Genomic DNA, 12,544 nt, shown 5'->3' with positions numbered 1-12,544 from the left:
GCAGCATGACAGTCCTGTTTTTAGGAGAATGAGCCCAGGACAGTCTCATGGGTTATTTACCTGTTGGTAAAACATTTTACCAGACCTGGACAAAACTACAATAACAACGAAGACGGTGAGATGTGGTTGAAAGTTCCTGAAAAAGCGAGCAAGTGGACCTTGAATTAAGATTAAGATATTTTATCAAACTACAAAAACAACATTTTGTTTATATCGAAATGTAAACATATGGAATCAGACTTTACTTTCATTTGCTTTTTTTTTAGTTATGGTGTTCAAATGCTAATTCAGGCACATGTCATATAATCTAACACGTTTTCTAGAATTTTTCAAGTATCTTAAGTATAATCAACTAATATTCTGCTCAGAGAGAAACACAAAGATGTACAAACCCAAAATGCTGTTTGCCCCAAACCACTCTCCTTTGTTGACTTGCTACTAGGGTATATTTTATTCCTGAATGTTGGGTGAAACATCAATAATTTGATTTGATAAATTAAAGCTGTTTGGAAGTTATATGAACTTGTATTAGCCATTTTCTGTATGTTTTGGGGGGGGGGGTTGGCAGGAATTAATGAGAAGAACAGGAAAAATAAACATTCCTATGTGGGATGCCTGTTAAGAACTGACAGAGAAATAAAAGTGATCACTTTTTTAGATCACATTGCTTTCTTTCTTTCAAAAAATCTAAAAGCTACAGTAAAATCTACAGCTAGTCTAGAAAATTAACTTAGAGTCCTCCTATACAGAACAGCTAGGGGGAACTCGACAGTTCTGTAACACACTGCAAACACAAGCATCAGAAAGGTGAACTGATTTCTCTGTTCAAGCTGCAAAGCTTAAAATTGCTCAATAAAGAATTCGCTGAAGTGTAGTTTAAGCCCTTGATTGTGTATTCGTTTTTAAAACTGCCTCAACTCTTCTAACATTGGATCTTTGCATAAAGTGACCTGTGGGGCCAATGTCAGAAAACGCTAAAGCACTTTTGATTTTCTAGGTAAAAATTGCTATAAATTGCAGCTTGACCAGAAACTTTTTGTTAAAATGTAGGTAGTTCTGTATAACATCTTGTGGTGCCTATCAATACTAGTAATCATTATGTATTTACATATTTATATACTTTATATAGTTTACCCTGATGTAACTGCAGAGATGTCATCTTGTAAACACTGAGACAAGATTAAGGTACCTAAACACACACAGACAGCCTGTGAAGCCTAAGGACTATGTCTCAGGGTGGGACTGCTCTATTGCTTTCCTCTAGTCATCTGCTCTGTCCTAACGTCAGTGCATCCCTCTCTTCATTGAAACTACAGGCTGGCTGAGAGCAGTACACACAGACGCACAGATCCAACACGACACACGGACTGTTCAGCTCCATCATCACGTCACAAGAAAAAGAAAAAGAAAGAAACAAAAGTGCAAACCTCTCCTCTGATGTCTCCCAGCAAAGAAATGAAAGTAAGATGAAAATAAAAGAATATAGTATTGCTGCCTCTACGCTCCCAAACTTATTAGTTAGTCCAATCATCATCATCATCATCATCACTATATCACTATAACCTTTCCTTATTTGTGTCTGTGCTGGTTATTTATATATATATATATATAATTAAATATATATATATATATATATATATATATATATATATATATATATACTGTAGGTGTGTGTGTGTGTGTGTGTCTAAGTATGTGTGTACAAGTGTGTATGTTTGTAATCCCATTTCATGGGCCTATATACCTCCACTGTCCAACCTCTCCAAAAAAAAATGAGAGTGTGGCCAGAACTGTAAGTGGCAGCCATGTTGGCCTGTGCATAAAACATGGAGCTAGAGCCACAAGTCGATTAGCTTAGCTTAGCATAAAGACAAGAGGCAGGGGGAGACAGCTAGCCTGACTCACTCCAAAGCTCAGAAATATGGCTATATTATTATTATTATTATTATTATTATTATTATTATTATTATTATTATTATTATATCATAGAGGCCCCTCAGTGTGAAATCAAATATCATCCACTTCATTACTAGGAGATTTCTGCAAAGCCTGTATGAGCTGTTATCTTACAGTTGATGTGTTACTAATATTTAGACAGGGCATCAGCATGATGCCATCAGTGTAATCTGGCCAAACTTTCTATCCCTACTTCTGGTTCATAATTCTGAGATTAAAATAAGCAGCCAGCTCCAGCTGAATGTATGTGGTAATGTGTTTTGCATGTCTTCCTTGCAGGCATGTCTTTTGCTGGTGGGCATGCTTGTGTGTGGTTTTATGCTGTTGTGCATATGTGAAAAAAATGCTTATGTTGGTTTTCTATGTGACACAGCAGGTACACAGCATGTATGCATGGTTGTGTAAATGTGTGAGTGTGTGTGTTTTAGCTACACTGCCAGGTCATCAGGGCGAGCTCGGACGCCGCTGCTCTTGCTGGCCCGATTTGGCTTCCGGATGTCTGTCGCCGCAGCAGCAGGAGGCTGATGCATCTCTGCCCTGGTAACCACGGTGAAGTCGTCATGTGGGACCATACAAGGTGCTGTGGCGACAGTGTTTTCCTCATCCACCGCCGCCTCCTCCGGTGTGCGGGGGTAAAGAGGGGTATGCCGAGGAAGTGTAGGAAACGTGGAGTGTTGCTCCCCTTGTGGGAGTGGTGGGGTTTTCTCCTCCTGAGGAGAGGAGGAGGTGGAGGGGGGAGGAGAGGGAAGAGGAGGAGGGTAGGAGGAGGAGGAGTTTCTCCCATCCAGATTGTGGAGCTCCAGCGCCATGTTGCTCCAGTTTTGCTCCATTGCCGTCAGCTGCCCGTGGCTCCCGACACTCACTTTCTCACCGCTGCCATAAAAAGAAGGGGGCAGGGCCTCCAACAGGAAGTCATCTGGTTGCAACGCTGTGCCGTCCATCTTGAGTCTGACGGGCACAGAGGCGGTGTTAGGGTTTAAAGAGATCACTGCAGGGGAGGCCTCAGTTGGAGTGTAGACTCCTCCTGCTGCTGCTCCAACCCCCACCACTTTCACGCTGGCATACACTGGCAAACAGTTGAACACTGACGGAGAGGTCTGCTCGGGAATCGTCTCTGCGTCTCCGGGCTCATCTGCGCCCAGCTGCAGCGACTCACTGTCGGGTACAAACTCATTGGTGACCCCCTGCTTGACTTTCTTCCAGCCCAGGTGGTAGATCTCCAGCAGGTTGAGGACCAGAGAGACACAGGCAACCACCAGCATGAAGATGATGAAGATTGTCTTTTCAGTGGGCCTGCGACAACAGACGAACAAAAACTGATTTAATTCACAGATGAAAACAAAGCCAGCCTGTCAAACTTTGGATTTCGCCACATGTTGAAGCAGCATACATGGGGCTGTAGTAAGCCGGCATTCCGATCAAAAACAGCCCTGATTTAAAACAGCACAGGGGCTGTGTTGGTGGGTGCATGTTTTTAAGGTACTAGTGAGGCAATGCAATACAATCAAGTCAAAGTCCAGTTGGAGGTGCAAATTAATGTGTTTAAAGGCTTATAGCGCGCCAAAACACTGCACAATGGTTTATGCTATTATGACGACGGCTACTACTTTAACTTTCGTTGCAACGTTCGCGAGGGAAACAGTGGAAATACAGCGTTCATGTTACAAAGTAATCCACCAGGACTGTGAGCTTGCATACTGCAGCATTATGCCGGATGATGTTGTGACAAAAGTTGAGCCAGATTAAACTTTTCTGCATTTTTTTTGTGGGAGCCCTCTGCATTGTCACTCTGGCCTCATTCAAATAAATGACGTGCTGCTTTTCTTTACACAGAGCTAAAGATTTGTAAGGGCGAAGTCTTTGTTTAGCCTTTCCAAAATCAAAAACACAAGACCAAAAGTGTAAGGAATAGATTAAGCAGTGTGTCTGCTCTAACATAAGCTGCAAATGTTAGCATGTCCGGATAACTAGCTTGCTACCTACATTAGCCTAGTAACAAAGCGTTACTTCCAAGTCCAGGGAGCACATCATTAATTAACTGCTTTAGTTTTTGGGGTTACATTTAAAAAAGCACCGTTCACAACTAACTCATCCACTGTGTGACAACCTGTCCTGGATGCTGCTGTATCACAGTTTAGGGTAACAGCAGCCAAATACAAACAAGGTTATGTTAGAGCGATACAGTCTGATCTTACATTTTTCCTCATCATTCTTATAATTAACTAATAATAATAAACTAGCACAGCGCTGCAATACAAGAACAATGCTGTTTCTTTATATCCATGTCACCTAGATCATAAACTGGTGAGGACTTTTTGCCCGGGATATGCAGCATTAGCACAATATCGTGTATGCAGCCATCAAGTGCAGTCAGCCGGAGACAAACTCATAGAGCTAATGTTAGCTTAATTAGCTAAATAGCTACAGCTGATGAAATCTATTAGCAACAGTCATTTTGACAAAATTGACATTTGTGGGCTAGCAATAAGAATCCTGCTTTTGTCTGCTGTGTGAAATCAAGGACCCATTTTTTCAAAAGTTTCAAAGAATTTCGAGTGGTAAATCTGCCACCATTATCACAACTGCCAATGTGTCGTGCGAGAACAGAAAGCTTGATAGGCATAGCAATAGTAATTAAGGGGGGCAGGGCTTAGCGAATGGTCAATTGAAGCAAATGTATAGAGTAATATGAAAGAGTTTCAGTGCAGAGTGGGAAAGTTGGTTTTGCATAGCAAATGAACAAACACAAACGAATAAGAAAAAATAAAAACACAGAAATACATAAACTAAATCCTCTCTAAAATCTCTAACCTGGAGATGAAGCAGTCCACAGTATTGGGGCAGGGCCAGCGGCCACATTTATAGAGCGGCCTCAGGTGGAAGCCATAGAGGAAGTACTGTCCCAGGATGAAGCCCACCTCAAACAGAGTCTTAAAGATGATGTTGAAGATGTAGGTCCTCAATAACGCCCCTCGGATACGGATCTTCCCGTGCTCATCACGAATTGGCGGCTTCTCCTTCTTCCCACCACCTCCTCCTCCTCCATCGCCGACTCCGTTGTGATAGAGAGGGTCATGGTCCTCCTGGTGCCGTCCGGCCTTTCTGAGCTCCTCCTCCCTTTCCCTCCTCTTCTCCTCCATGCGGATAATGTGCAGCACATGGCCCAGGTAGATGAGGGTGGGCGTGGAGACAAAGATGATCTGCAGCACCCAGAAGCGGATGTGGGAGATGGGAAAGGCCTCGTCGTAGCAGACGTTCTCGCAACCGGGCTGCTGCGTGTTACAAGTAAAGTCAGACTGCTCGTCACCCCAGACCTCCTCAGCTGCTGCGCCCAGCACCAAGATGCGGAAGATGAAGAGGACGGTCAGCCAAACCTGGGGAGGAAGGATGGAAGGATTAAAAAAAGTCAGTCAGCCCAGATGGAGAAGGTCACATATCTTACTTCAGCTGGACTTAATGTGGCCGTTGTATTAGATTTTGGTGCAAAAGATTGAACTGAGCCACGCAACCCTGTTACCAGACAAGAACTCCCAGAGAGTTCAATGACGTTTTTAAAATTCTTGCTTTCCACAATATCTGCGCATGGCAACTATGGCATGGTTAAAGTTAAAGAAGGATTGTGGTTATGGCAAATAAACTATAGTTACGGTATGGTTAGGGTTAGGCAACTAAAACACTAGATGAAGGTTAGGGAAAGATCACGATTGTGGTTCATAAAAAAGATTGACTCACTCACACGTTGGCATTGGATGTAAATTGTGATTGGTGGAATCGTACAATATGGACATAATTCCTGGGATACTGCGCTGAAGCCATAAGGTGAAGCTCTTAAGTTATTGGATGATCTTTGTTTGCATAGAAACATAGAAACACCAGAAATAAGGTGTCTCCCTTTCAGTAAAGTGACAAATAGGAAAAAGTCTCAGCTGCTTTGCTTGCCCTGTTACAATGAGAAAGACAGAGCAGTGTGGTCAATCTGAATCATCTGTTTCAAATACTGTGAAAGCAGATATCTGAAGATTACCAAGAAATTGGTTAAATATTCTAAATGGTTGCCGTTTAGGGATCATGATCATGATCAAGGATCATGTGAGAAGAAGGGGGTAAAGTTAATGTTCATTAAAATAATCAAGAGTCAGTCAGTCACCTTTCCAATCACAGTGGAGTGTTCTTGAGCATTCTCCAGCAGCCGCCCTAGAAAGCTCCAGTCACCCATGCTTCACTCGATTTTCTAGCCTGGAGAGAGAAACAAGAGCCTGTGGTGAACAACACAGGAAGCCCCAGCGAGGAGTTGCAAAATGAGAGGAGAAGCAGACGACAGAGAGAGGAGCAGAAGTACTGTCTGGAGAAAGAAACACCAGAGATGAACAGATTCTGAAGTATAGGGAATTAAGACGTAAATGATAAGGTTGGTGTTCTGCTACATTTTTCTTATGAAAAGACCAAAACCAAGTTTGTCTCTCAATATTTTTCTACTTCTCTACTCTGGCACTCAAGCCCCAAGCCCACTGGTTCCTACTGAAGAGTCATCAATTTCAAATGGGTCCCATAAATAGTTTTGTTAAAAAAGGCTCAGTAATTTTTTTAAAAACAGCTGGGCACTGTAGTTTTTATCAAACATCTCTCAAACAGGATGTAATAGTGCATTTGTTTCAGTGGTGGACTAATACACATTTGGTGCTGGGAGTAATTATGGCACCAGAATGGGACTGACTTGAAATAAACTACAGTGCCATGTTCATTGTAATAAAGGAACACATCACCCAGTGCAACGGTGTGGCTCATTAATTGATGATAGGTCCCTATTTACCTAAAAGCTACAATACTTACTGCTCTGCACTGAAAACCCTTTCAGTAATAGAGCAGACCAGGATCTGGATGTCAGAGGAGACAGCAAAAAGTGTCCTAATAATGAAAAGGGATAGCAGACTTACTAAAATATTGTTGTATTGTCAGTGATAAATCCATCGACCAGAGATCAGAAGAAAAACAGTATCTGGAAAGGAGAGACAAAATGCTCTTGTCAACTTCATAGGTCATTGTCAAACAGAAATCGCACAGAATTCTCATTTCTCATAATCGGATCAAATAAACCAGAGGCAATCAAAGTTTGAGAACTGTGTGGAGTCAATTTACCGTACAACACATCAAATTAAACCAGAATCATGTTTAGTGAATCTAGGCCTACTACAATGAAGACTCTGCACCAATCCAATGTTCACTCTCCTGAGGGAAATATCTGGCTCTAAAGCAGCTAAATCCTGTTCTACGTTCACCAGTTAGTCACTAACTGTGTCTGTCTGCTGTGTGGTGCTGGACAGGTTGTGTACAGTGGGGTTTTAGAGCTTTTTGGCTGAAAACAGCTGTCTACTGCATCTGGAGTTGTGGGCAGTAAAACCAAAACAATTAGCTGAACGATGCTAAAAATTTCAAAAGGCTTTTAGGTTGGTGGATGATTATTTTGGGGGGGTACTTTGGCATGTTATGTATATTGACTAGAATGCAAGGCTTGGAAAGAGCAAACTTAGCAACTATCCCAATAATCTTTATACAATCAGCTGGGCGATGAGTGGAAGGTGAAGCCAGAAGTGCAGGAGCTGGAGGGCTTCACGTGCGTGATGCACAGCCAAGCACGTGAGACATCAGTCAACCTGGTTAGGAGCAAGATGCTCAAGAAGATTGTGGGAGAAGACGAGACCCTCAGCAGCAAGTCGAGAGTCGATTTTGCTCGCCTGCCCCCCGGCCAAGACTCACTCATCCCCCACATCCAGCAGGTGAACTATAGAGTGGCCTGTTACAAGCGGGCAGCTGAGCCGATCTTCTGGATGCCGAAACCATATGACGAGGGTCAGGGGTGGGAGAAGAAAGAGGCAGGGATTTTGGAGTCTGTTTGGTCTTGTGGACCAATTCTGCCCCCGTCTCTCACTGGCCTGTTGGCTGCTGGTGTCGTCAGTGATGATGATGATGATGATCAGGGGGAAGAGGATGAGGTGGAGATTGATGATGAGATGGACAATGATGATGATCAGTGAAACAGGGTTTTGATGATTTTTGCTTTCCATTAGCTAGTATTATTAGATTGCCATCTATGTCAGTTAGAGTGACCACCATCCATTTAATAACCTTGCAATTGATATAAGACAATAAACTAGTTGCATTTGGCTATTGCAGGAAACTACTGTGAAACAAAATAGCTAAAGTTAGATTGTTATGAGCTTAAAATTGGTTATATGCCTGTTTTTCACCAATAAGGAGTGGTTGTACCAGGTCAATGACCTTTCCATTTGATTTCTGGTGCCAAAATGATATAAAGTGGGTTCATTTGTCTTTGTATGTTGTCTGGTTCAGGAGTTATGAAAATCAGCTTGAATCGGCTGTCAAACGAACCCCATGGGCTATTAGTTGACCTTGGCAAAATGAAAAATTCTTGCCTAGACACCATTAGGGTCCAAAAAAAACAGGTTACAAAAACATGCCATGCGGGTACATGGGAACCTCTTTCTCCTGCTAGACTAAAAAGCTCCGTAGAGCTGAGGGGAGCTGCAGAGTCGGGTGATAATTCTCTGTGGGATCAACACTATGAGCGACACTTTTCACAAAAACATAGTCATTTGATCTATTGTTAATATAAGAATATGGATTATAGCAGCTTTTTAAAAAGTCAGATATATTGGCCGATATACATTTTTGTCATAAATGCGTGACATAAGCGTTTTGCCTTAAATTGATGCCTTGTTTGATGCTACGATATCTAGTGAGCCAGACATTTTGGAGTTGAAAAATGAACTTGTCAGTGCTCTCTGGTGGACAACCTAAGTATTGGAGACATTGTTTCTAAACAAACTTTGGCAGTTGTTATTGGCCGACATACGCACCGATACCGACATATGTGCAATAATCCATATGTGCCGATATATTGCCCCAGCCAATTTATCGGTGTACCTCCAGTCCTTACAATTATAATTAAAAGAAATCAGTAGATGGTTTATAGTTTTCAGTTCTGTTTTAGAACTGGCAAAACATAACTATAAAGACAGAATAATCAGATGTATCTATTCACGTATCTGTATGTCGATGTATGTGTTTATGCATGTAAGGAAAAATCGGTATGTGCACGCCTCTTTATTACTTTATCCACATGTACATTATGTGTGTGTGTGCGTGTGTGTGTGTGTGTGTGCGCGCTGCAGAGCTGGCTGACTAGTGGACAATAGCTGGCCATCTGTGGGAAGTGAATGAGTGGATAACAGGGTGTCCCAGTTGAATGCTGGACTCATCACATCCCAGGAATGCTGAGGAGGGCAAATGTTTGACTGGGATCGACTGATATGTACACACATGCATACACATACACACACACACACACACACACACTCAAAGTTATAGATGCTGTATATCTGACCCACCAATGTGAAGCCATTGACAACTTATTTTACTTCTAATATGTAAGGTAAACCCAGTACTTCTATCTGATTTACCCTCACAAGAAGTAAATCAGCAGTCCGAAAAAGCACTGAAAGTCCATTAAGGAAATATCATAGTCATAATGAAGTTGTGTTTTGTTACACTGCCCCTTTAATACAATAAAAGTTTCTAGATCCACCTTCATAAATTATATCATACATCTCTACTAAACTGAAGTTCACACGCATTCAGTGACTTTTCCAAACCCCACAGTTGAATAATATTTTCAGCAAATAAAAGAATGGACTAATTACTGTAACTGTCTACTGATACACCAATCTAACAGTGGCATGTGTACATGTACATGATGTGTTGACGTGATGAAATACCATCTGTCACGACAGACAATAGAGAAGCTGCCAGATAGACATTGTGCTGGCTGACGTGTGCTTTTGATGGATCAGAGGTCTTTGTGCTAAAACAGCCCAAACAGTTAACTCTTAGCCTGCCTTTTGCGCCATGAAAACCTTTTTAGGATATGCAGACAGTGGCAATGTTCACATGAAAGACAATTTGTTTGTTACCCAGTTAATCAAGTAGCCTTATTTTGGTTAGATGCACATACGTACACATTATAAGTCCGTTAGATTAACCTAGGTAAGCTTACGGTCAATAAATTACTCCAAGCATGTAGACACGACCAATGTTGATTGTTAAGAAATACATACAATTTTGATAACGATGCATAAAGATGTATAAGGGTGCATAAAGTGGCACAAAGGTACAAAAAGCTCTGTAATAGTGCCTTAAATGTGCAAAGGTTTGCAAATGTAATGTACCTAACAGTGAATAAATGTTTCACAAAAAGGTGCATGAAGGTGTCTGAGGATGTATAAAGGTGGATAAAGGTGTGCAATACCACAAATAGAAATAAAGACACTAAACGTGTGTAAAAGCACATAACAGGGTGAAAAAGGGCGTTAACAGTTCTATAAATATAGACAAAGACGTGGGCCCAAAGAAAGCAACATCCACTAATGAAACATCCCGGGATGGGAATATGGAAATGATCAATTTAACAACAGGATGGTTAAGAGCAGCAACTTCAATGTGTTATTATGATGACCATTTTCTGTTCATTTGGTTGCCCCGATCAGCTCGGTGACACTGTTACCTTTCACTTCATTCTCTACAGCAACCCAGACATTAGTATTCCAACAAATAGAAACCATGTAGGACGTTGTGCCCTGCAGAGTTAGTATAAGAGGTCTGATGTATGATGTAGGTCTATAGTATTTCACGCACTGTATTTTCCATTTGACTACCGATATTTCTTAACTGGTGATGACAGACCTCACAATGATGCATAAATTATGGCTCATCTCCAAACTCTGAGGTCCAGTCTGGTCCAGGTCTGTCATCTGCCCTCTTTGTATAGCTATTGAGCTAGCAATATAGAGAATGAACAATGAAATACAAGGTACCTGAATAAACAAGGATATTTTCACACACACAAAAAGATTTATAATAATAACGTAAGTACAATGGCCCTATCAGTTTGCAAAAAGTTTGAACACTGTTCGGTCTGCCAAAACAGCATTAGTCAACCACTAGGAACACTGGTTTTGGGTACATTCAAAATACAGTATTATATTAAAAATAGTAAGAACTGTGATAAATGCAGAACTTTGCTTGTTTAGCTTGTTTGAATAAATACAAAAATGACAAAAAAGTTGCTCTTATACACTTCAGAGCCACTTTTTTAAGAGAATAGGGTGGCTGGCAATGGGGAGACAAACTATTGAGGCCAACTATGTAAAACATACTTATTTACTGCCCAGGACTCAGTTTAATGTGTTTTTAATTATAATAGTAATTGTGATATCAAAAAACACACTGCATTAATTTCAAAGATTCTATGTTCATCTTTTATCAAAAAAAAAACTATCCTATTTTCAATTCATGAAATATTAGTGGCTTCCAGGCTGCCGTCTTTCCCACAGGGAAGTGAACGCAGCATGAGAGGTGCTGATAATCCAGCAGGTGGAAAGATGATAATCCCTCCTCTTCCCTCCCACTTCAGCCAACACCATCACTCCAGCATCCACCTGCTTACCGCTCTCCTCTGAAACACGTCTCCCTCCCGGCAGCGCGCTTCTTCTCTCACTTCTTTCCTTCTTCTTCTTTCTTTAAACTCCCACGGGTGGGCTCGAGGCGACCAAACGAGGAGTAGGTGAGATTAGTGGGAGAGGAGGGGGAGGGAGAGAGACACAGAGAGAGAATTACAGAGAGAGAGAGAGAGAGAGAGAGAGAGTAAAAAAAGACGAGAGGCTAGTCTAGTCTAAAAAAGGGCGCGTGTGGAACCTGTCCCGCGAAGGCGAAGCGCAGCGGCTGCGTCCCGCGTGGCCAAGGCCATCCGCCACTGTCACACATTGGTGTCCCCGTGCATGGGACGCACGAGGGGGGTGGTGGTGGGGGGAGGTACGTGCTTGTATACGCGCGCGCGCGCGTGTGAATGTGTAGGGCAGGGGGCAGAGGCCATTCCATCACATCACTGACAAGCCACATTTTATACCGTTGAAAACGATTTAAAGCAAGAAAAAAAGAAAATGATTTTTGCTGAGAAGACCTGTTATTTATTTTAAACATTATAATGATTATTATTACTGCTATAGTTGTAGGCTAGTAGTGGCAATAATGTTAGTAGACTAGTTGTTGTTCTATGTAGTTACTGAAGTCACGAAAGTAGAAGTAGTATTGGTATTAGAAATAGCTCATATTTAGCAGTAGCCTAGCCTAGTATCTCATGAGTCCTGGAAATATGCAAGATATGCCAAAATGAGGAAAAATGAATGAAAAACATGGCATTAAATAAAATACAAATGAAATTTCTCCATAGCATTAAAGTTAGCATGTCTCGCATACTTTTATTTCTGAATAAGTAGGCTAATTTAAAGACCACAAACTATTTAAAGGAACTTTTAAAGAATTTTGTTGGTTTATAGCTCCAAATAACTATGATTTATAAAAGATGATTGCTTAGTACCAGTGATTAAACAACTATTTCACCATGGTTGCTTGTTATAGGATGACATCATCTCTTCACCAAACATTTCTGTTGTAACTGTTTAGTGTCAGTGAATGGCCCCCAGAGGGGAGGGAGGACCCATGGACCTGCCAAAGT

General features: G+C 41.6%; 1 protein-coding gene across 1 annotated transcript; it reads right to left on the bottom strand.

The window, feature by feature from the left end:
* Positions 1–1,528: 1,528 nt before the first annotated feature.
* Positions 1,529–11,820, bottom strand: LOC122872250 (gap junction alpha-3 protein-like). The gene is made up of 5 exons (XM_044188207.1): positions 11,477–11,820; positions 6,891–6,952; positions 6,104–6,192; positions 4,768–5,330; positions 1,529–3,249 (listed from the first exon to the last, which is right to left on the bottom strand). Exons 3-5 carry the CDS (start codon positions 6,170–6,172, stop codon positions 2,385–2,387), a joined length of 1,497 nt encoding a protein of 498 aa, XP_044044142.1. The 5' UTR covers positions 6,173–6,192; positions 6,891–6,952; positions 11,477–11,820; the 3' UTR covers positions 1,529–2,384.
* Between the last annotated feature and the right edge of the window lie 724 nt (positions 11,821–12,544).

The sequence above is a fragment of the Siniperca chuatsi genome, linkage group LG24 (assembly GCF_020085105.1).
Source record: "Siniperca chuatsi isolate FFG_IHB_CAS linkage group LG24, ASM2008510v1, whole genome shotgun sequence".
Classification (NCBI taxonomy): Eukaryota; Metazoa; Chordata; class Actinopteri; order Centrarchiformes; family Sinipercidae; genus Siniperca; species Siniperca chuatsi.
The sequence above is the reverse complement of the archived record's forward strand: the minus strand, read 5'-3'. Positions and strand labels throughout refer to the sequence as shown.